Genomic DNA, 24,684 nt, shown 5'->3' on the forward strand with positions numbered 1-24,684 from the left:
CCCGAAGCCCCAACCACCCCCAAAACACAACGCTCTCCCCGTCCCCCTAACCAACCCCACTTGCCTCGCCGGGGCCCGACCGATTGTCCCCAGTGAGGCCCTAAAAACGTATCTTAGTTCAGGGACCGTCCTTCATCTTGCTTGCGATGGCTGGGTGTAGTCCCAGCAGTGGCCACCGCTCCCGGTGGTGCTGCTGGGACTAAGAGCTGCCGGCCCGCTGATTGGCCGGCAGCTCCATTAGGCGGAACTTCCTGCCTTAAGGAGGTGGAAGTCCCACCCAAGACTAATTAAAGGCCTGGGGAGCGGAAAATCCCGGTCTGACTCCCCAGGCCCGGCGGAGGCAGGCTCGCCACCGACTCTTTGGCCAACGAAAAATTTCAGTCGCTATGTTTCTCAGTTACTAAGAAGGGAAGGGATGTAGTGTTTTGAGAATTGCAATGTACATATTGTTCACTTGAGGCTACGATGCACACATGAGCCTGCAGGGGAACTGAAAGAGAAAGTGAAAGTAAAACAGTATAAAGAGGACTCTTATGTTCAACAGCATGCTGCATAAGCTTAGTCTCTACCTCATATATCTTACTAAACTCGGCTAAGCCTTGCTCCAGTCCTGAGAACATCACCCACCACCCCCATCCCCACTCACAGTGGTGGCCTGGCTGCTTTTTCTATATTTAAAAATATTGCTGAGAGGGCACCTTCATGTTGAAGCGCCCTCTCAGTTACTTAACGTTTACTGCAAATGGGTGCTCCTCTGAAGCTAGAAGGCCTCTGTTTGGCCTGCCTTAATTGGACAGGGAATGTCCAAGACAAAATCCCAACGAGTAACTGTTTCCCCCTGGGGACAGGTTTGGGACCCAGAAACAGTCATGGCTCCTGTTTCTCACTCCCAAAGCGAACATTCAGCCCTTACACGTGTCCAAGCCTTACCCATATGCCCAAACAGATAGTTATACCTCTCAAACACACATTTGTGTGAGCACACATGCACGTAACACACATGCAGATACATATGCGCATATATCTTTACATAGACACAAATACAGAAGAGGTTGCAACCATGTCTACACAACTACTGAAATTCTACTACTTTGCCAGAAAGGAAATCTCTTGTGTCAGGATACTATTATAATTTAAGATTCGTGAGGTATTTTATACAATACTTTTTACATCAGCGAGCAAAACTCATGGTGCATCATTAGATTTCTCTCTCAATACCTTTAATGGGAAAAAGTAAATAAAAATTATTTGATAGCAGCCCTACAAAATACTTCCCAAATTAGTTTTGGGTCAAATTTAATGGAACCAAACAGATAAAAACAAAAAAAAACGACCTCCTTCTCTGACTACACCAAGGCTGGCAGAGACTTGCAGATATAGCATACATTTTGCAAGCTGCAGAACCTCAGTTTTATTGCCCAGTTGCATATCCCACTTTCGCTGCCAAGGCAGAATTCTGCATATGGGTAGAGTTCTGCTCCTAGACCGTACTTTTTTTTATTCTTTCATAGGATGTGGGCATCACTGGCAAGGCCAGCATTTGTTGCCAATGCCTAATTGCCCCTGAGAAGGTGGTGGTGAGCTGCCTTCTTTAACCACTGCAGTCCATCTGGTGCAGGAACACCCACAGTGCTGTTAGGGAGGGAGTTCCAGGATTTTGATCCAGCAATAGTGATATATTTCCAAGTCGGGATGGTGTGTGACTTGGACAGGAACTTGCAGGTGTTGGTGTTCCCATGCATCTGCTGTCCTAGTCCTTCTAGGTGGAAGAGGTCGCGGGTTTGGAAAGTGCTGTCGAAGGAGGTGTGGTGAATTGCTGCAGTGCATCTTGTATATGGTGCACACTGCTGCCACTGTGCGTCGGTGGTGGAGGCAGTGACTGTTTAGCGTGATGGATGGGATGCCAATCAAGCGGGCTGCTTTGTGGTGGATGATGTCAAACTTCCTGAGTGTTGTTGGAGCCACACTCATCCAGGCAAATGGAGAGTATTCCATGACACTCCTGTCTTATGCCTTGTAGATGGTGGACAGGCACTGGGGAGTCAGGAAGTGAGTTATTCGCCACAAAATTCCCAGTCTCTGACCTGTTCTTGTAGCCACAGTATTTATGTGGCTGCTCCAGTTCAGTTTCTGGTCAATGGATGTTATAAATAGAGGAATACTGTAAGAAAGCAATACAGATGCTATAATGGCAACCTCAACGCAGATTCTTAGTTTATGTGTAAGAATGGTTATATAAAACCACCCAATCCTACCTCTCAGTTGTTTCTATCCAGTCTCCAGTTCAGCCAAGACTGGTGTGCACTGAAAACATTGTCTGTGACTATTTCCACGTGCTGCTGTGCACAAATGGCTGCCACATTTGGTTACATAACAGTTACAGCATTTCAGGGTAAATTATTCAATGTGAAGTGCACTTAAATATTTCTGAAATATGAGAAGGTGCTGTATAAATACAAGTCTGTCTTTCAACAGCAGCATAATATAGAATTTCTATGCCAACATTAATTTATTTTAAAAGGACAGCAGTGAGTTACATAGTGTACTAACATTCTTATATCCAGATTCAAATCCAATTCAAAACAATTGTGTAAAAGTCTGCTCTCTGTTACAGATCTGTCTCAAATGAAATGAGTTTGGCAATCTTAAGGCACTTCCTAATGGTTATAAGTACATAATACGCAGAGGTGAGAATGCTCACCTATCTCAGTCAGTAGTAATTTTGTCTCAGAGGCCGTAATTTTACGCCACCCCAGCGAGCTGGATGGTGGCGGGGGGCAGGGGATGGCATGAAATTGAGCGGGAGGCTCCGGGAGGCCTTCCAGACCCGCTCCCGCCTCCCCCCCACTTTACGTAGGGCGGGTGGGGGGCGGAAAGCGGCCGCCCACCCCAGGCCAATCAAGTGGGGGGGTTGGGTGGGGGGATAAAGTGTTAAAATTCTGAATCCTGACCCCAACCCACCTCTGACCCTCTCACTTCCTGTTTTAGCAGAGATGGGCAGGCTGACACTTTAACTATTATAAAGAGGCTGCGTGTCTCATTTTTATTCACCAATTTAATTTTAACCCAGGCCAGCTGGGTTTTCTGAACTTTGAGAAACTGGCCATCTAAATCCACGCTCTCCCCCCTTCCATCGTCCCCACCCTCACCCCAACTCAGAGATGGAAATATCACACAGGCATAGTATGGAGTGTTTTTCTGGGGTATAGGGTCTTTATTCTGCATCTAACACATACTATACAACACCTGGAAGTGTTTATGCTGACGCTAGGTGGAATAATTGAAAAAATATTCTATTCCATAGCATGGTCATCCCTCATTTTGATGAGAGCAAGAATGACTTAGTTATCAGGGATTCAACTGCAATAAAATGCCCTTAGAGACTACATGATAATATGGTGTACTCAAATAGTTCAGCCCTGAGTGATATAAAGAAATGACTTGAGAGCTGCATAGCCTGTAACTAGCCAAGGTCAAAAGATGCTATCTAAGAATAAAAGAAAGCAGGATAAATTGGTAAGTTTGGTTAAAGCAGATAAGAAGGTAGTAAAATGTAACAGAGACAATGGTGCTACGAATTTACTTTTTACATTGACTCCAGATTTCTCTGTGTTGTAGAAACCTTTTTTTGAAGGGAGATAGTAATCTGTACAAGCAGTTGTGATATAATACATAGGTTTAATAGTGTGATACTATTCTGGGATAAAGAGTTTTCTATGAAAATGGGTAATATTCATAACAGTGAACAAGATATCATAGGCAAGAGTGAGAGGAAACCCTCCAAAATAGTTTTCACTACAGAAAGTACACCATTTACTTCAGGGCAATAAAATGCATTGTAGTGCAGCAGGAGATGCAATTACATAAATTACATACAGCACAAAAACAGGCCATTTGGCCCAAATGGTCTATGCTGATGTATATGTTCCACATGAGCCTCCTCCCACCCTAGTTTATTTAACTCTATCCTTCTGTTCATTTCTCTCTCGTGTTTATCTAGTTTTCCCTTGAATACAGCTATGCTATTTGCCTCAACTCCTCTTTATGGTAGCAAGTTCCACATTCTAACCACTCTCTAGGTAAAGAAGTTTCTCCTGAATTCCCTACTGCATTTATTAGTGACTATCTTATATTTATGGCCCCTAGTTAGGGTCTCCCTCAAAAGTGGAAACATCTTCTCTACATCTACCCTATTAAACCCCTTCAAGTCACCTCTCAACCTTTTCTTTTCGAGAGAAAAGGGCTCCAGCCAGTTCAATTTTTCCTGATAGATGTAACCTCACAGTTCTGGTATGATCCTTGTCAATCCTTTTTGCACCTTCGCTAATGCCTCCATCTTTTTTATAACATGGAGACTAGAACTATGCATAGTACGCCAAGTGTGATTTAACCAAGGCTCTAAAAAAAAGTTTAAAATAACATCTTTGCTTTTCAGTTCTATCCCTCTGCAATGAAATATGTTTAAACAACATTCTGACATATAGAGGTAACTTTTCCAAATATGCACCAGCAGCAAGAAATCCGGCCCAGCACCAGCTTACTGGGAATTCGCGGGCAATGCACCATGAATTTGCAATATGTGCTGGTGGCAGGCCAGGCTGCTCACCACTGATGTGTATTCAAAAGATTTAGAGCATACAGCATACCAGAAATTTATTGCAAAATAAATACAATATTGGCATTAAATGAACTGTCAGAGACTCAAATGGACTTAAAATTACATTAATTTACTTTTCATTCCCATCCTCAAACTATATTGTGTTTAAATGAATAGGTTCAGAATTAGATAAAGATGATTTCTGTATAAAATTTTTGGCACCTCCACTATTGAAGCACAACCAGAATACTGTGGGTTGAATTCCCAGGCTGCTGTCAACTCTATGCCCCTTGGTTAAATGATCTTCTCCTGTCCTAGACCAGGCAGTTAAACTCACTGTCACAAGCCAGGTTTAGCTTTCAGCCTCAAAGCTTGAATTATTCATTTTAGATGGATTAGCTCCTCTGCTAAAATAGCAAGGAGAGGAATTACAGAGGGACACATTAAGCAGTCATATGCTAGTATTCCACAGCATTATTTCTTCAAACAAATTTCTTTAAACAAACCTTAAAATTAAACATAACGTTGGGAAATGCTAGGATACCTGTATGACATTACTGTTCAATTTGAACAATATCCTGTCGATGTTCATGATCTCTAATCTATCCAGAATAGGTAGTATTTCTGGCTGATTAAGCAAGTGACAGATAAAAACACATCCCAATCCTACTTAACATTTTATCTACAACAGTTACTGAACTTCAAAAATAATTCAAAGTACAGTCTTTCAGTTTCTTCAGAGTTTTATAAGTCAGTGTCTCGGTGTCTTAGACTTCTCAGTGTTTTAGTGTATCAAGAGAGGGTGGAGCACCACAGCAGCGACCCCAAGCATTTAAACAGCAGCACGGCACAGCAGCAGCAGCGGGGGAAAGAAAACTGAGTAAATTTGCAAAGGTTACATCACAGTCGACAGAGTGGAGGAGCCCATAAAAGCCAAGTGATATCATAGTGAGAATGGGGAAGGAGCTCTGAGAGTGAGTAAACTGGGTAAGTAGAAAGTAAGTAATTTGTTTTACTTTTAACAAAAGCAATCTATCTAATTTTAATTCAGTTTATCAATAAACAAATAAATAAAAAAGACTAGAAATGGCAGGACAGGCTATGTGTCGGGGACTGCTGTATGTGGGAGTTACTAGACAGCGAGACTGTCTCGGATTCCTATATCTGAAGGAAATGTCTCTGCCCTCATTTACTCCAGCTCAGAGTCATCGAGCTCTAGTATGAGTTAGAGACATTGTGAAACATAAGGGAGGGGAAAGAATTTCTGGATGGTTTTATCGAACACAGTCACACTTCAGAGGAAAGTACAGAGAGTAGTACATCCCAGAGAGTTGTGAGCCTGTGGAATTTGCTACCACAGAAAGCAGTTGAGGCCAAAACATTGTATGTTTTCAAGAAGGAGTTAGATATAGCTGTTGGGTATAAAGGGATAAAAGGGTATGGGGAGAAAGCAGGAACAGGTTACTGAGTTGGAAGATCAGCCATGATCATAATGAATGGCGGAGCAGGCTCGAAGGGGCGAATGGCCTACTCCTGCTCCTATTTTCTATGTTTCTACAGGTTCAGGAAGGGGAAGGTGTGACTGTCAGTGAACTGGATACTGGGGCTTAGGAGAGGTTGAGAAGGAGGTCCCAAAGACAGTGGTCCTGTTCCACAGGTACGATGTACTCTACCTGTGAGGACAAGGAAAAAGACTGTGAAGACAACCGCAGTGCAGACCAAGGCACCTTGACACACAAGACTGTCCATGTGGGGCAATAGCAGAATAGAAATTTGGTAATGATAGGGGTTTCTATAATTAGGAGGATGGATAGTATTCTTTGCAGCCACGAACAAGAGTCCCGAAGGGTGTGTTGCCTACCCAGTGCCAGGTAAGGGATACCTCAAGGTGGCTAGAGTGGAATTTGGAAAGGGAGGGGGAAAATTCAGTAGATGTGGTCTATGTTGGAACAAAAAAATGTAGATAGGAACAGGGTGAAGGTCTTGCTGAGGAAGTATCAGGAGTTAGGAGCTAAATTAAAAAGCAGGACCTCAAGGGTAGTAATTTCTGGATTATTACAAAAGCTACATGCAAATTGGCATAGAGACTGAAAGCTGAGAAGAATTAACACATGGCTAAAGGGCTGGAGTGGGAAAAAGGTTTTCTTTTTCATGAGAGGAATTGCTATTAAAATGAGTTAAACTGCCTGTACAGCCATGTACGCAGTGTCCATAATAAAATAAGGGAACTTGAACAATAAAACATTGTGGGAAACCATTCATAGTAGGGATTACTGAGACATGGCTACAGAAAAATCAGGACTGGGAATTAAACATGGCATGGTGTAACATATTTCGAAAAGATAGAAAGGGGAAAGTGGAGTAGCTATACTTAATAATAACATTAACATAATGACAATAGAATAAAGTGGTACAATTATCAGTAAAACAGAAACAGAATCTGTGTGGATAGGAATAAAAGATAATAAAGGATCAAACACGCTATTGGATAGTCTACAGACCACCTAATAGTGAATGGAGATAGAGGAAGAAATATGCAGATAAATTAGGGAATTGAGCAAAAAACATAGAATAATAATCAAAATTAACTGGCGAGAAGAAGTAGGTAAGGGGGATAAGGGAATGGGGTTCCTACAAATGCGTACAGGACTCCTTTCTAACCCAATATGTAAGAAGCCTGTCAAGGAAGGATTTGCTACTGCATCTAGTAACGGGGAATGAACCAGACCCTTTCTTCAGATCCCCGATCCCAACCCTGACCCTTCAGAACCCTGACCTGATTCTGACCCTTTCTTCAGAACCCTGCCCCTGACCTGATCCTTCCTTCAGAACCCCGACCCCGACCGTTTCTTCAAAACCCCGACCGTGACCCTTCAGTACCGCAACCCTTTCTACAGAACCCCGACTCTAACCATTTCTTCAAATCCCTGACCCTTTCTTCAAATCCCTGACCCTGACCCTTTCTTCAGAACCCAACCTGACCCTGACCCTAAATTTAGAACCCTGACCTCTTCTTCAAAAGCCCAACCCTTTCTTCAGTACCCAACCTGACCTTGACCCTTTCGTCAGAACCCTGACCTGGACCCTTTCTTCAGAACCCCGACCTGACCCTGACCTTTTCTTCAGAACCCCGACCCTAACCCTTTCTTCAGAACCTCAACCCCGACCTGACCCTAACCCTTTCTTCAGAATCCCGACCCCGAACCTTTCTTCAACCCTGACCCTTTCTTCAGAACCCCGGCCTGACTATTTCTTCAAAACCCTGACCTGACAGTTTCTTCAGAACCACAGCCCCTTTCTTCCAAACCCCAACCCTTTCTTTAAAACCCTAACCCTGACCCTTTCTTTAAAACCCCATCCCTGACATAAGAATATAAGAAATAGGAGCAGGAATAGGCCATTCAGCCCTTCAAGCCCACTCCATCACTCAATGAGATCGTGGCTAATCTTCTACTTCAACACCATTTTCCGGCACTATCCCCATAACTCTTGATGTTTTTAATATGTAGAAATATGTCGCTCTCAGTCCTGAACATATTCAATGACTGAGCCTCCACAGCTGTCAGGGGCACAGAATTCCAAAGATTCACCACACTCTGAAGAAATTCCTCCACATCTCAGTCCTAAATGGCCTACCCCTTCGCACAGTCCTTGTGGAGACGAAGTCCCGCCTTCACATTGAGGATACCCTCCATCATGTTATGTGGCACTACCACCGTGCTAAATGGGATAGATTTCGAACAGCTCTAGCAATGCAAAACTGGGCATCCATGAGGCGCTGTGGGCCATCAGCATCAGTAGAATTGTACTCAACCACAATCTGTAACCTCATGGCCCAGCATATCCCCCACTCTACCATTACCATCAAGCCAGGAGACCAACTCTGGTTCAATGAAGAGTGCAGGAGGGCATGCCAGGAGCAGCAAGGTTGTGGTTGTTGAAGGTCAATCATCTGAGCTCCAGGACATCACTGCAGGAGTTCCTCAGGGTAGTGTCCTAGGCCCAACCATCTTCAACTGCTTCATCAATGACCTTCCTTCAATCATAAGGTCAGAAGTGGGGATGTTAGCTGATGATTGCACAATGTTCAGCACCATTCGTAACTCCTCAGATACTGAAGCAGTCCGTGTAGAAATGCAGCAAGACCTGGACAATATCCAGGCTTGGGCTGATAAGTGGCAAGTAACATTCGCGCCACACAAGTGCCAGGCAATGACCATCTCCAACAAGAGAGAATCTAACCATCTCCCCTTGACATTCAATGGCATTACCATTGCTGAATCCCCCACTATCAACATCCTAGGGGCCAACATTGACCAGAAACTGAACTGGAGTAGCCATATAAATACCGTGGCTACAAGAACAGGTCAGAGGCTAGGAATCCTGAGGCGAGTAACTCACCTCCTGACTCCCCAAAGCCTGTCCACCATCTACAAGGCACAAGTCAGGAGTGTGATGGAATACTCTCCACTTGCCTGGATGGTTGCAGCTCCAACAACACTCAAGAAGCTCGACACCATCCAGGACAAAGTAGCCCGCTTGATTGGCACCCCATCTACAAACATTCACTCCCTCCACCACCGATGCACAGTGGCAGCAGTGTGTACCATCTACAAGATGCACTGCAGCAATGCACCAAGGCTCCTTAGACAGCACCTTCCAAACCCACGACCTCTACCAACTTGAAGAACAAGGGCAGCAAATGCATGGGAACATCACCACCTCCAAGTTCCCCTCCAAGTCACACACCATCCTGACTTGGAACTATATCGCCGTTCCTTCTCTGTCGCTGGGTCAAAATCCTGGAACTCCCTTCCTAACAGCACTGTGGGTATACCTACCCCAAATGGACTGCAGCGGTTCAAGAAGGCAGCTCACCACCTTCTCAAGGGCAATTAGGGATGGGCAATAAATGCTGGCCTGGCCAGCGACGCCCACATCCCATGAATGAATAAAAATAAAATTCTGAGACTGTCCCCTGGTTCTGGACTCCCAAGCCAGGGGAAACATCCTTTCTGCGTCAACCCTGTTGCGCCCTGTAAGAATTTTGTATGTTGAATGAAGTCAGCTCTCATTTTTCTGAACTCCAGAGAATAAAGGCCCTGTCTATTTAGTCTTTCCTCATAGGACAATCCCTCCATCCCAAGAATTAGTTTGATGAACCTTTGTTGCACTTCCTCTATGGCAAGTTTATCTTTTCTTAGGTAAGGAGACCAAAACTGCAGACAATACTCCAGGTGCGGTCTAACCAAGGCGCTATATAATTGCAGTAAGACTTCTTAACTCCTACACTCAAATTCTCTTATAATGAAAGCTAATATCCCATTTTCCTTCTGTTATGAAAGTGCTTTAATTTTTTCATATGTTTTGAGGACTCGTGTTTAAAAATTTGGAAATTGATTCATTTGAAAGACTGAGGAGATTCCATAGATGCTGGACTTTGTTTTTCGTTTAAAAAGGTCACTGAAGGATTTTGGGGCTTTGTTTAAAAACACAGGTACTGGAAGCCACGTGTCTTCAGCTACGTAAACAGCAGGAGCCTTCTGACACGGAGAGTTGTTTACCGAGAAGTGACATGTCACTTTATGGTGGTCAAGAGTTGTTTTGTTGTGACCCATGGAGAATGGAACTACAGAAAGTCAGTGCACTCCTCCAGCCTCGATCATAACACTTCTTAATTGCTTGCTGTGATTCATGAACGAGGACACCCAAGTCCCTTTGAAATTCAATTCTTTCCATCCTCTCACTATTTAAGAAATACTCTGTATTTCTGTTTATCCTACCAAAGTGGATAACCTTACATTTCTCCATATTGTATTCCATCTGCCAAATTTCTGCCCACTTGCTTAAGCCTCTCCAAATCCCCTTGAAGCGTCTTTGCATCCTCCTCACAACTCACACTTCCACCTAGTTTTGTATCATCTGCAAACTTGGAAATATTACATTTAATCCCCACATCCAAATCATTGATATAGATTGTGAATAGCTAGGGCCCAAGCACTTATCCTTGTGGTACCTCACCAGTCACAGCCTGTCAATCCAAAAATGACCCATTTATTCCTACTCTCTGTTTTCTGTCCATTAACCAGATCTCAATCCATGCCAGTATATTCCCCCAATTCCATGTGCTCTAATTTTGTTTACTAACCTCTTACATGGAACCTTATCAAAAGCTTTCTGAAAATCTAAATATTCCACAGCCACCACTTCCCCCTTATCTATTCTGATAGTTATATCCTCAAAAAACTCCAACAGGTTTGTTAAACATGATTTCCCTTTCATGCATCCATGTTGGCTCTGCCCAATCCTACCATTATTTTCCAAGTGTCCTGTTAGCACATCCTTTATTATAGATTGCAGCATTTTCCCTACTACTAACATTAGGCTAACAGGTCTGAAGTTCCCTGTTTTCTCTCTCCCTCATTTCTTAAATAGTGGGGTTACATTTGCCACCTTCCAATCTGCAGGAACCATTCCAGAATCTATAGAATTTTTAAAGATGACCACCAATGCATTTACTATCTCTACAGCCGCCTCTTTCAACACTCTGGGATGTAGATCATCAGGTCCAGGGGATTTATCTACTTTAAACCCCATTAATTACTCTGGTACTTTTCTTTACTTATATGAATATCTTGCAATTCCTCATTTATACTAGTACCTTGATTCTCCATTATTTGTGGGAGGTTTTTAGTATTTTCCTCCATGAAGACAGACACGGAGTATTTGTTTAGTTTCTCTGCCATTTCTTTATTCCCCACAATAAATTACCCACTATGAAACCCAGGTCCTGAGTCTTTCTTCAGAACCCCAACCCCGACCCTGACTCTTACTTCTGAACCCCGACCCCAACGCTGATGCTTTCTTCAGGACTCTGAAAGTGGTGCTGGATTCACTTAGCTGGTTTATTTTGAAATCTATGATTACATCCTCTTGAGTCAAGAGCTGTTTCCTATCTACCCTATAAACTTCCATGGGCCTTATTAGTTGCATGGTGCATGGTGAGAAATTTGTGGATTGTATGTGAAAGAACTCACATTCATATAGCACTTTTCACATCCTCAGGACATTCAAAGCCAGTGAATTATTTTCTGCAACATAGAACCACAAAGGTTTACAGTACAGAAACAGGCCGTTTGCCTATTGTGATTGAGTCTGGTCTTTTCTATAACAATCCAAAACTAATTCCAATATGCTCTAACCCTTGTGCTGTAACTTTCTGTGTTTCAAATATTTTCTATTCTCCCCTGAAAAGATGCAATCGACTTGCCTTCAACTATTTTCTGTGGGAACGCATTTCAAGCTGCAACAACTCTATGGCAAAAAAAATTAAATTCTCTCCACACCCTGTGACAACTTTGCATTTGGAAACAACCAAATATGGCATTAAAAAAATCCTTTGAACATTCGAACAACTATCAGAATCATACAATATATCTGTAGCTTTTGTAGGCAAACATGGCCACCAATTAGTAGATGGCAAGGTCCCACAATAGCAATTGGAGGAATGGCCATTTAATCTGTTCTAGGTGGTAGTGGTTGAGTGATGAACTTTGGCCAGAACACCAGGGGGCACTCCCTATGCTTCTTCAAAAAAGTGATATTGCACCTTTTATGGCCACTTAAACAAGTAGGCAGGACCTCAGATTAAAATCTCTTCATGAAGCCAGCATCATCAACAATACAATAATTATTCTGTACTGCAAAGAGGTGTCAGGCTAGATTATGCACTCAAGCCTAGATATTGGATTGTGTTGCACACGCCCTATTGGTTAAAGCTCCTCCATAAACATCCAGGACATGCATCTGAGCCACGGTGGTCCTGCCACTAGCCTCATTAGGCATGTGAACTGCACTGGAATCGCACCCTGAATTAGGATGGGGCTTGATCTCACAACCTTCTGATTCAGACATAAGTGTGCTGCCACTCAGTCAGGCGGACTTCATCATAATTTATTAAATACACAGCCATATAAATTAGTGCTACCAATATCAGCAGGCAGATGCTTAGCAAGTTCAAATGAATTCCTCCATTCATATTTTAACGGCAGTATTAACCAATGTCTTTTAAATTAATTAGAAAATACTTGTATTTATATAGTATTGTTAATATTAAAAAAAAACAAGACTCTTCACAGAGGTGTACCCAAAAATATTGGACACTGATCCAATTAAGGTGATATTAGGACTGTGACCAAAAGCTTGGTCAATGAGGTAGGTTTTAAAGAGGGTCCTAAAGAAAGAGAGGGAGGTGGAGAGGCAGAGAAACCTAGGGAGGGAATTCCAGATCTTGGGGCTCAAACAGCTGAATGCAGAGCTGCAAATGGAAGAACAAAAGGAGAGGCATTGCACAGAAGTCAGAGGAACAGAGAGTTTGAGGGAGGAGGTGTTCTAGGGATTGGGTTGGGGGGCAAGGCCATGAAGGGATTTCAACACAAGAATGTAAATTTTAAATTGGAGGCATTGGGGAACTGAGAACAGGTCAGCAAGAAGCTAATGTAGGTCAGCAAGGACAATGGTAAGTGGTGAGCAGGACTTCAAGCAGGATAAAACACAGATGATTCTGTGATTCAGCAGCAGAGATTTGGAGGCTGAGAAGCTGACTGGGAGAGCACTGGATTAGTTGTGTCTAGAGCAACAAAAACATGGATGAAGGTTTCAGCAGCAGATTAATTAATGTCTCTGTTAAGGAATGAACTGACAAAGCTATTAAGTATTTGCCCGCTAATATGTCCACCAGTAATTTCTAAGCCGCTGTAATTTAATTCCCCCATTACTAGTCTAAAGAGCTTATTTTAACTATCTTCAGTTGCGATTCTATCTCAGAAAGCTGGCACATAGGTGACAAATGCAATGAGCTATAACATGCTAAAAAAATCTAGAACAATTTAGAGAAAAAGCTTCAATGTATTTAAATTCAAATAGGACCAGTTTCTTTCTGGGAATGTATATCTTTTCTTTATGAAGACTTTGTTGATGATAATTATCAAAACTGTTAATTACACAGAGTTGCATAAAAATTGAATATATTCCTCATGAAGAATGCCTTCCATGAATTTTATGGAGAATGTGACCTCCAGAATTAATCCATAGCTGGGACTTGTATACGAGTTTTTATTATAATACAATATGTATCACAGTTTAGGGGAGGTGATGGCATAATGTCACTGAACTAGTAATCCAGAGGCCCAGGCTAAAGCCCTGGGGACATGGGTTCAAATTCCAGCTGGTGGAATTTAAATTAAATAAAAAATCTGGAGTTGAAAGCTTGTCTCAGTAATGGTGCCATGAAACTATCATCAATTGTTGTAAAAAACCCATCTGGTTCACTAATGTCCATTAGAGAAAGAAATCTGTCATTCTTACTTGGTCTGGCCTACATTTGACTCCAGACCCACAACAATGTGGTTGACTGTTAACTGCCCTCTGAAATGGCCTAGCAAGCCACTCAGTTGTCTAGGGCAATTAGGGATGGGCAACAAATGCTGGCCTTGCCAGCAGCACCCACATCCCATGAAAGAATAAAAATAAAACAGTGTTGCTGGAAGCAGTGAAGTTAGTAACATGGCACTTAGAACTGAGGCTTTCCACTGTTAGTGTAAAGCCTAGGCTCTGGTTCTATCCTTCACTGTCTGGCTATCTGCAATGTAACGTGGTAGCAGAGGATGGTTGCCTACAGGTGAAGGATAGAACTAGAGGCTAGTTTTTACACACTTGAAAGGTTTTACTTACAGAGAAGCACATTACAAACATATACCTCCAAACCCAACCAACACAGTTTCAGTCTGCTACTAAATATATGTGCATAGTATATACATAGGAGCACAAGTGACTCCCCAGTTAATGCCCACCACCTGAATACAATTAAACATCCAATTAATATACAATTAACAGTAGTGCATTTACAAACACATCACTTCAGCTGTGGCTAGTGCCCTCAAATGCTCCATGTTCAGTTTCTTGATATCTTCCTTTAAGTACAGATGAATCAGAACACGTAATTGCCCGATGAATAGAGCACCTTCTTCTTTCCAAACGATCTTCTAATTCAAAGATGAGACACGCCCATGACAAACTGCAGGGGATGCACTAAAACAACTTCAGTGAACATAAATATAGAACATTACATTGGCTAGGATAGTCCAAGTAGTGGTTTTAATTAATTTTTCTGAATTTCTTATAGCTTGTGGGTTAGGAGGAGCAGGAGTACTCCCCCAGGCTCTGGAAGGAATCCTTGGGCCTCCCATTCTCCCATTCCTCTGCTATCCCTCTCCTTTCCATTTTCAGCATATTTTCCAGCTCCCACCCTAACTCCTGCTCCTGTCACCTGGCTCTGGCATCATTCCTGCTGGCAGAGAGATTTGAAAATTTCAAATGAGGCCCAACAGTTAAAATTGACCAGGCCTCAATTCGTTCATGATTTCCAAGTGCAATCCTCTCTCCATGCACCAATCCTGTCCCACTTTAAAATCAACCGTCAAGACTTTCTGACATAACTGTTTTGTCACTAGATTATGTAAATAAAATAAATTCTGCAGTTTGAGAAAACATTTTAATAAAAAATTTTACATGTTATGTTGGAAGAGTTTGGTGAAGTCAGACTAAGTGAGCAATGTGAAACCATCCTTATTGTATATTCCTGCTGTTGCTGTATCTACTGATAACACACACAATATTCTACTGGATCACTCCAGACATGGCTTGAGTGCCATTTTAAAAGTTATCAGTATTGTACCAATTTTGACAATTAAAAATGAGCTGGTATTCAAATTCTGGTGGATTTGCTGAATAATTCTGACAGGAAAATTTACTTGGATCCATCAGCATAAATGAAAACTTCAGAATTTACCACATACTTAAGACATTAAGACATTCACTATGGAGGATAAAAAAAACATTCCAGTAATAGCTGTAAATCAGGAGGTGGAAGGAAGAAAGGAACCTGGCAAAATTACAAACACCAGGGAAGTGGTACTGACCAAACTGATGGAGCTGTGGGCTGACAAGTCCCTGGGTACTGATGGGCTTCATCCTAGGGTCTTAAAAGAGGTGGCTAATGAGGTAGTAGATGCGTTGGTGTTAATTTTTCAAAATTCACTAGATTCTGAAAAGATTCCATCAGACTGGAAAATAGCAAATATAATCCCTCTATTCAAGGGGGGAGGCAGAAAACAGGTAACTATAGGCCAGTTAGCTTGACGTCTATTGTGGGAAGGTGTTAGAATCGATCACTAAGGAGGCTATAGCTGGGCATTTAGAAAAAAAAACTCAAGGTAATCGGGAATAGTCATTTTGACTTCGTGAAAGGGAGGTCATGTTTAACCAATTTATTGGAGTTCTTTGAAGGAGTAACATGTGCTGTGGATAAAGGGGAGCCCGTTGGCGTACTGTACTTGGATTTCTAGAAGACATTTTCAAGGTGCCACATAAAAGGTTATTGCGCAAAGTAGGGGCACATGGTGTAGTGGGTAACATATTAGCTTGGATAGAAGATTGGCTGGCTGGCAGAAAACAGAGAGTATGCATAAATGGATCCTTTTCTGATTGGTAGGATGTGACAAGTGGAGTCCCGCAGGGGTCTGTGCTGGGGCCTCAACCTTTTACAGTTTATATCAATGACTTAGACGAGGGGAGTGATGGCATGGTAGCTAAATTTGCAGATGACATAAAGATAGGTAGGAAAGTATGTTGTGAATAGGACATAAGGAGCTTGCAGACCAATATAGATAGGTTAAGTGAGTGGGAAAAAATCTGGCAGATGGTGTATAGTGTGGGAAAGTGTGATGTTGTTCACTTTGGCAGGAAGAATAAAAAAGCAGGGTATTACTTAAACAGAGAACGACTGCAGAACTCCGAGGCGCAGAGGATCTAGGTGTTCTAGTACATGTGTTACGACCAGGTGAGAAAGGTGTCGAGGGGTCTTTTACTGTCTTCACCTGGTCTTATTGTAACAGGGTTTAATTTTAAACACACTGTGTTTTGAGCTCCCCCTTGGTGAAACCTTGTTCACCACTTTCCAATTATAAGGCAAAGAAATGAGCACAGCAGGTTTTCTTAGGTTTAAAAAAGAAAAGTGAAATTTATTTAAAAACTTACTTAAACTCTAAGTGGGTCAACGCCTAGAACAACGGACAGAAAAGAGCAGAAAAAAATAAAATGAAGCGGTTTGAGGCAATCTCTGAAGAGAGGTTTTTACTGTACTTTCAGCTCACTGTAGGGTCCTTGATTGTAGGTAGTCTTGCTTTTCATTGGGGCCCTGTGTTCTTCTTAAACCTTGTTCACGTAGGAGACTTTTCTCTCTTTGAGTTCATGGGTCTTCCGTTCCATGAGAAAGAGATGGGAGCAGACAGGAGAGAGGTGTTCTCAGTCCATGAGCAAACAGCTTTCTGATTTTAAATTCCCTGTTGGAAGTTCAATTCAAAAAACTCCAACAGTCAGCCAGTCATGTGACCAAACTGGTCCAACCACGTCTGTTTGTGTATTAAGCCATTTTAGCAGTTAACCTGGAATGCTAGCCTTTCCACCTTCAACGTCTGGTAATCAAAAGTCCATTGTGGATTAAATTGGAGCAGGGAATAGCTCCTTTCTCCTTTGAAGTACTGTCTGTTGATATGCTAATGTCTCTCTCCAGCCAAAGTCTCCAATTGTTTTTTAAAGCAAGTTCTTTCTTCACCAACAAAAGTCTGTTTTTGGGTGTGCTCAAATTTCTAGACCATAGTTTCTCTGTCTCTCTTTCCAGACACCACAAGCTTAGTTATCGCCCTTTACCTTGAATATAGATTAACCATTTAAGAGTCTTATTAAGATGCCGTTCTCTGGATAAAGCCTCACTTCTTGATGACAGAAGTTGTTGATAACTAAAGCAATTATTCAAATAAATAAAATTCTGAGTCAATGCTCGATCTGTCAGCAGCAGGAATTTTGTTTTCTTGTCGTAAAACCAGGAATACTTAGATCCCCAATTTCCTATCAAGCTGAAGTTTTCATTCCCTTTTCAATCACATAGTTACGTCACAGTCTCCACTGTTTTTCACCCAACAAAGTGTTACTACCAGGTGAGAAAGGTGTCTAGGGGTCTGTTACTGTCTTCACCTGGTGTTATTGTAACATGGTTTAATTTTAAACACACTGTTTTGAGCTTTCCCTTGGTGAATGCTTGTTCACAGCTTTCCAATTATAAGACAAAGAAACCAATTCACACAGGTTTTCTCAGGTTTAAAGAAGAAAGATTACATTTTATTAAAACTTAAATTCTAATACGGTTAATGCCTACGGATATATGACACGCCCACGCTAGCATGCAAACGCAATACACACATGCAAATAGGGACAGAAAAGCGAGGAAATATATAGTAGAGAGGGGTTTGAGGCAATATCAGAAGAGTTTCTTGTTTACTGTACTTCGAGCTCACTTGATTGTAGGTAGATTTGCTGTTCTTTGGGACCCAGTGTTCTTCTTAAACCTCGTTCACGTAGAAGACTTTTCGCACTTTGAGGTTCACGTATTTTCACAAGATTCAGTTTCGTGGGAAAGAGATGGAGGCAGACAGGACTGGAGAGGAGGTTCTGTTCCAACCGGGAGCACACGGCTTTCTCATTTCAAACACTGTTTTCTCCAATTTAAAACTCAGTTCAAACCTCTGCAACAGCCAGTTAGTCATGTGACTAAAACTGGTCTGACCTCTTCTTCTGTGTATTGGGGAAGCAACTACTGGGTCCCCTCTGTTCCAACACTGTCTGTTACTATGCAAATGTCTTTCCAGTCAGGGGCTTGGAATTTTAAGTTTTAATGTTCATGTGACGAAATAATGTGCGCCTCAGTCTTGGCAGGTGGGGGGTTTGCCTGACAATAGCTTAACTAGAAGTAACCATCCCACTTGTGGGAAATTCAGTATCATTCCCATTAGGCAGATGTTTCACTACCTGTCTTTATGAGTGGAGATATAGGATTTCTATAGGATTAATGTGGGAAGTAGAGAAATGGCAACCCTCTAATTCACCTCCAAATAGTGTTGCTAGGGGAATACAGAATAACCATATACTCACAGGAACACCAACAGAGTTTTCAGGATGATGGAAACCAATATGATCCAACCAGGTGTGTAGGTACAAGCGGAATTATTTTGAAAATAAAATCAGGTAATGTTATTCCTCATTCTTCCTATACAATATGGAGTTTCATTATGTATTCATGTATAAATTCAATAGTTCCCATTTTTAATAAACTGTACACATCTGCCATAATGCATGAACTGCAATGCAGGGAAATGTGGCATTTAAGTGAAATTTAGGTTAACACTTGAAAAGAAAAAATATTAAAAGATATGGGTAAAATAAAGTAGGGAAATGGAATTAGAGTAAATAGCTCAGTTATGGGGATGACACAGGTAGAGGTTCAATGGTCTCCTGCATTGATATTTCAATGGTTTTACAATAAGATCGAGGTCAGTAATGAAGCTAGAGAATTTAAACAAAAGCATCAGGCCTGTAGAATCAGAGAATGGTTACAGCACAGAAGGAGGTTATTCAGTCTGTTGGGTCCATGCAGGCTCTCTGCAACAACAGGAACCCAGCAAGTTCCCCTCCCTTGCCGTTTTCCTGTAGCCCTGCAAATTTTTTCATTCAGATCATTATCCAATTCTCTTTTGAAAGCCAGGATTGAATTTGCCACCACCACACTCTCAGGCAGTGCATTCCAGATCCTAACTACTCTCTGCATAAAAGGTTTCTCCTCATGTTGGCTTTGTTTCTTTTACCAATCACCTTAAATCGGTGGCCTCTGGTTCTCGAAGCTTCCGCCAATGGGAACAGTTTGTTCCTATCTACTCTGTCCAGACCACAAATTAGAAAAGAATTACAAATTTGAAGCTCTGTCACTAAATATGGACAAGATAATCTTGAGGATAAGAACTAAAAGTATCCTGCATAATAAATAACGATAACACATATTAAGGAACGTGTTAAAGAATGCTAAAGAGCTATTAAGGTGGTAGCTTTATCTCAGGGCTCTATTCATGCTCATAAATTGCCTGAGGACAGTAAATTCAATTATTAATCACTATTTCATGAACATGTGCTATGCTGAATGATGATTTTTTTTTAATCCGTCGGTTGCAGACTTGAATTAAACTTCAAAAAGAAACAGGAGACAAAAATACTGATAAAAGACCACTGCTAGCAGCTAAAATGGCCACCACAATTTGCATCTAAATACCCTACATACCAATGTATTGAGGTGAAGCCGCAGGTCTGGTAACTCTCCAACCAGAACAATGGCTTGAGAATTTTGAATGAGCTACCTGCCTTTGCTTCATTAACAAGACATTAAGGCAATCTTGGAACATTAACACTGGTGGAGATGAACCACTCAAAGGGTAATTACTGAGACAATGGGACCTGAGAATGGGAATTCTTAGACCTGATCTAATTAAGTTGCAAAAGAGAGATTACACTGGGCCATCATGTGACAGACTCTCTATCTGTGTGAAAACTTGCAGTTCCTTCTCTTTATAGCAGACAAGCGCCTGAGTTTGACCAGTGAATGGTCCAAATGGGGTCTCCCTCTCTCTCTCTCTCTCTCTCTCTCCAGGCCAGCCTGCAAGTTCAAATCCTGCCTGCTGGCTGCAGCCATCCAAGCCTATCATTGTTGCAGACAGAGAGCCCGGAAAGAAAACCATCTGCATCACTGTCTCCAAGAAAACCCTGAACCAGTTGGCCTCAGCTACCAGCCAGAAAATTCAGGACCACTGAATTCAGACGGAAGACAACTGAATTACCAGACTCCACAGACCTGTATATTCTTTTTTATTGTCTAATCTAACCAGACTACTCTTCTCCACTCTGTAACCTATTTGTGTGTGTGATTCTCATGTGTGTGTGAAAGTTGGAGCATAGTTTATGATTTTACTTAGATCAGGTTTGGGTTTTAAGTACAATAAACTAACCTCTTTCTTGTTTAAATGCAAGAAAACCTATCCGATTGGTTCTTTTATGATCATAGCACACAAAGGGTTAAACATTCACTGAATTGGTAAGCATATCCACTGTTTAAAAGAAATATACCCTGTTGCGGTCTAACAAGGAGACAGACAAGAGGGGAACCTTTCGACCCCCCCCCCCCCCCCCGACCTGATCGTAACACTATCAGTTAATGGCTCTACATATTTTGTGATATGTAAAAATATAGAAAAGTCTGTCATGCAGCCATCATATTTCAAAGCATCAAAAATACATTAAGAAAAGACCAGTCATTTCCTGCTACTTTTCTGACTTCAATAACTTGGCCTGTTGGCAAAGCAAGGAACCAGAAATTGGAAGACAGCTGTCAATCCATAGGAACTTCTCGCTGCTGCTAACTTACGTCATTTAATTTAAGTGAATATATTCAAAAATAAATGTATGCTTCAACTGTATGTGATAGTCATGAGGGGTACCATTTTCCAATGGAGGAAATTAGTATTTTCTGTTAAGCCAGACTAAAGTAGCTCAATTTATTTAAAAATCTATCAAGCATGAGCTAATATCAGAAACATGCATCAGGCAGAACTCAGACACCAATGGAGTGCTGATATACCTCCCCAATTTCTAACTACTGGTTACCCATTTATCGGGTGAGAAACGGGCAGCTGTGAGTTGAAAATGTCCTCATGTTAGAAAACCATTCACATTAACAGCTAGAGCACTATCTGACAGAAGGATGTGCATATGTAACCTAAGTTCTATTATTGAAAAAACAATGTAATATTAGGTAAAATGCAGCAGACTGTGTGGCCACTCCTCAAATGATCTTACATACTTTAGATTAGATTAGAGATACAGCACTGAAACAGGCCCTTCGGCCCACCGAGTCTGTGCTGAACATCAACCACCCATTTATACTAATCCTACACTAATCCCATATTCCTACCAAACATCCCCACCTGTCCCTATATTTCCCTACCACCTACCTATACTAGTGACAATTTATAATGGCCAATTTACCTATCAACCTGCAAGTCTTTTGGCTTGTGGGAGGAAACCAGAGCACCCGGAGAAAACCCACGCAGACACAGGGAGAACTTGCAAACTCCACACAGGCAGTACCCGGAATCGAACCCGGGTCCCTAGAGCTGTGAGGCTGCGGTGCTAACCACTGCGCCACTGTGCTGCCCCATGACTTTCTGTCATGTTAAAACACATGTCAGGAGGATGTCCCTTTAAGCACCAATTTTTTGGGTTAGAAAATCCTAGTTAAGATAAATTTATCATAGTTTTACTTTAAAAGTAAGGTTATGAATAGGAATGCTGGTTTAATTTAAGACATCTACTGCTGTTTGCAATAGGTTGAATCGGTAGAACCACCTCTCCCATCCCACCATGGAAAAGTTTGAAATCAGTGTTTATTTCAACAGTAACTTATAGCAATTTTAATTTAGCAAAACATTCCAAACTGCTTCATGATTGTGGGGTCAGACTTTGGCAGGAGATGAATTAGGGAAGTAGCCAAAGGCACAGCTGAAGAGATTATACAGAGGCTCTGGAAGGTTGGAGGGATGAAACGAAGTGGAAAGGTTTGAGTGGAGAGTCTGGGGGCAAGGTAGCTGAACCAAAAATAAGGAAAACAGCTGAAAACACTCAGCTCCATATTCCTGCATTTTACGTTTTTATTTCATCCAAATATTTACCTGACAGCTAGAATTTGCTTGTTAAACTTGTGATAGTGCTGCTTTCACTAAATAAAACATTATTCAACAGCAATATGGAGGCAGTATTCAATCTCTCTGTGAAACAACACTGAAACTGACTGATATGAATGAAGCAACAATTACATTACATTACTGCGTCCATTGTTTCTTAAATAATACTCCTTCCCAAATGAAAGTGCAACAAAAGGCACTCCTCAAACACCGATTTAGTACAAACCGCTAAAATAAGCAATGAAAATCATGAAAGCACTAAAAACCTTGGTTATGAACAATTTCTCTTCCACTTGATTCAATTTCAATAATTTAAATTTTTAATGCTAGTCAATCTTTTAAATTTAACCTGGCTTTGATGAGTTGAGTTGATCAGGAAAAGCATTATGTCCTTCCATTTTTTCTTACATTTGAACCATACATTTTACACACAGAAAACTGGTGATGCATTGGTTGCAGCTGCTGTCGCTCTGTGACTGCTAGCTCTTCTTCTTTAATGCCAGAAGTCATTGAAGCTGAAACCTATAATTCATATGGGTTTGAAAGAGGAAAGCCCAGTTCACTTTCTCACTGAAAGCCGCTACAGCTGGCCCACTTCACACATAACCTGTCTCACTCTAATTAAGCAGTTAACAGTTTCACACACCACTACTTACAGCTGTCTTCTTCCTCTGTAAAGGCGCTGATAACATAACATGCGTAGACAAATCCAATCAGCTGCAAAAGAAAAAGAAGCTTAAATATAATAGCAACCACTTTTTAACCATACATTTATATGGCAAATCAGTATCTCACCAATCTTAATATCAGATTAGTACAATAGAATGTCCTCCACTAAAATATTCTCCTCAGCAACTAGGTTATCACAAATGATATGTTCAAGTGCTTCAGAAGGTTCTATTATTGGTATGAAGCTATAAGTAATACGTATTATAGAAAATCTCTCAGTACTTTAGCGTGTTAGGGAGGAACTGGGTGTAGATTTGATTGAGCTTTCAAGAAATTGAATGCAGATTATAGTAACTGTGATGTCATTAAAACCAAGAATTAGTACCATAATAATTCACTATATGTTTCTACATTTATTCATGTAGTCTCGTGGTTTCTTTCTTGCTCACTCGTTTAATATATTAGATATTCACCAACCAGCATACATTTTTCGCAAAATACTGTTACAAATGCCAGGTCTCCTTTAGTATTGCTCACATAGGATCAGCAGTCGGACATTTAGCCCCATGAGCCTGTCCCATCATTCAATGAGGTCATGGCTAATCTGCGACCTAACTCTCTGTACCCACCTTTAAAGAAAGAAAGACTTTTATTTATATAATCCTTTTCACGATATCTGGGCATCCCAAAGCACTTTACAGCCAATGAAGTACGTTTAAAGTGTAGTCATTTTTGTAATGTAGGAAACATAGCAGCTAATTTGCACACAGCAAGCTCCCACAAACAGGAATGTGATAATGACCAGATAAGCTGTTCCTTGTGATGTCGACTGAGCAGTAGATACTGGCCAGGACATTAGGGATCACGCCCCTTTTCTTCAAAAAGGTGCATGGGATCTTTTATGTCCACCTGAGAGGGCAAATGGGGCCTCCATTTAACGTCTTATCCAAACAACAGATACGTCATATCCCTTAACATCTTTGGTTTACAAAAATCTATCAATCTCAGATTTAAAATTTACTGACCTAGCATCAATTAACCTAGCATCAATTATCATTTGTGGAAGAGAGTTCCAAACTTCTGCTACCCTTTGCATGTAGATGTATTTCGGAATGTCACTCCTGAAAGGTCAGGCTTTAATTTTTAGACAATGTCCCGTAGTCCTAGACTTTCCAACCAGCGGAAATAATTTCTTTCTAATAACCCTATCTGTTCCCTTTAATATTTTGAAAACATTGATCAACTCAGCCCTTAACCTTCTAAATTCAAGGGAATACAACCCTAGTTTGTGTAATCTCTCCTCATAATTTAACCCTTGGAGCCCAGGTTTCATTTTGGTAAATCTACACTGCACTCCCTCCAAGGCCAATATATTCTTCCTAAGATGTGGTGCCCAGAACTGCTCACAGTACTCCAGGTGTGGTCTAACCAGTGCTTTGTACAGCTGTACCATAACTTCTATCCCTTTTGATCCTATTTCTCTAGAGATAAAGGCCAGCCTTAGCCTTTTTGATTATTTTCTGTACCGTTCATGACATTTTAATGATCTAGGTACCTAGACTCCCAAGTCTCACAGACAGTCTGGGATCTGCACTGCAGATAGAAGGTTTAGTTGCTAACCGGGTCTGTGCCTTTAATGTACTCAAATGTTCCATGTGGTGAAGTGGTCTGAATAGGAAAATCTGAGTAACTATAGCTGGTTGTAAGAACCTAAAGTCAATCAGAGGGCAGCAACGGCTTACA

At 41.4% G+C, this 24,684-nt stretch overlaps 1 protein-coding gene across 6 annotated transcripts in view; it reads right to left on the bottom strand.

The window, feature by feature from the left end:
- LOC137378165 (sodium/potassium-transporting ATPase subunit beta-1-interacting protein 3-like) overlaps positions 1-24,684 on the bottom strand; it is a 253,365-nt gene that overhangs the window by 13,253 nt on the left and 215,428 nt on the right. For 2 of the 6 annotated variants that reach the window (XM_068048306.1, XM_068048307.1), the window contains exon 5: positions 22,929-22,989. In XM_068048306.1, the coding sequence (XP_067904407.1) occupies positions 22,929-22,989 (61 nt within the window). Of the gene's footprint in view, positions 1-13,649; positions 14,696-22,928; positions 22,990-24,684 lie in introns of those variants that run through there. The other 4 variants (XM_068048311.1, XM_068048310.1, XM_068048309.1 and 1 more) reach the window with 4 other exon arrangements.

The sequence above is a fragment of the Heterodontus francisci genome, chromosome 16 (genome assembly GCF_036365525.1).
Source record: "Heterodontus francisci isolate sHetFra1 chromosome 16, sHetFra1.hap1, whole genome shotgun sequence".
NCBI classification, from domain to species: Eukaryota; Metazoa; Chordata; class Chondrichthyes; order Heterodontiformes; family Heterodontidae; genus Heterodontus; species Heterodontus francisci.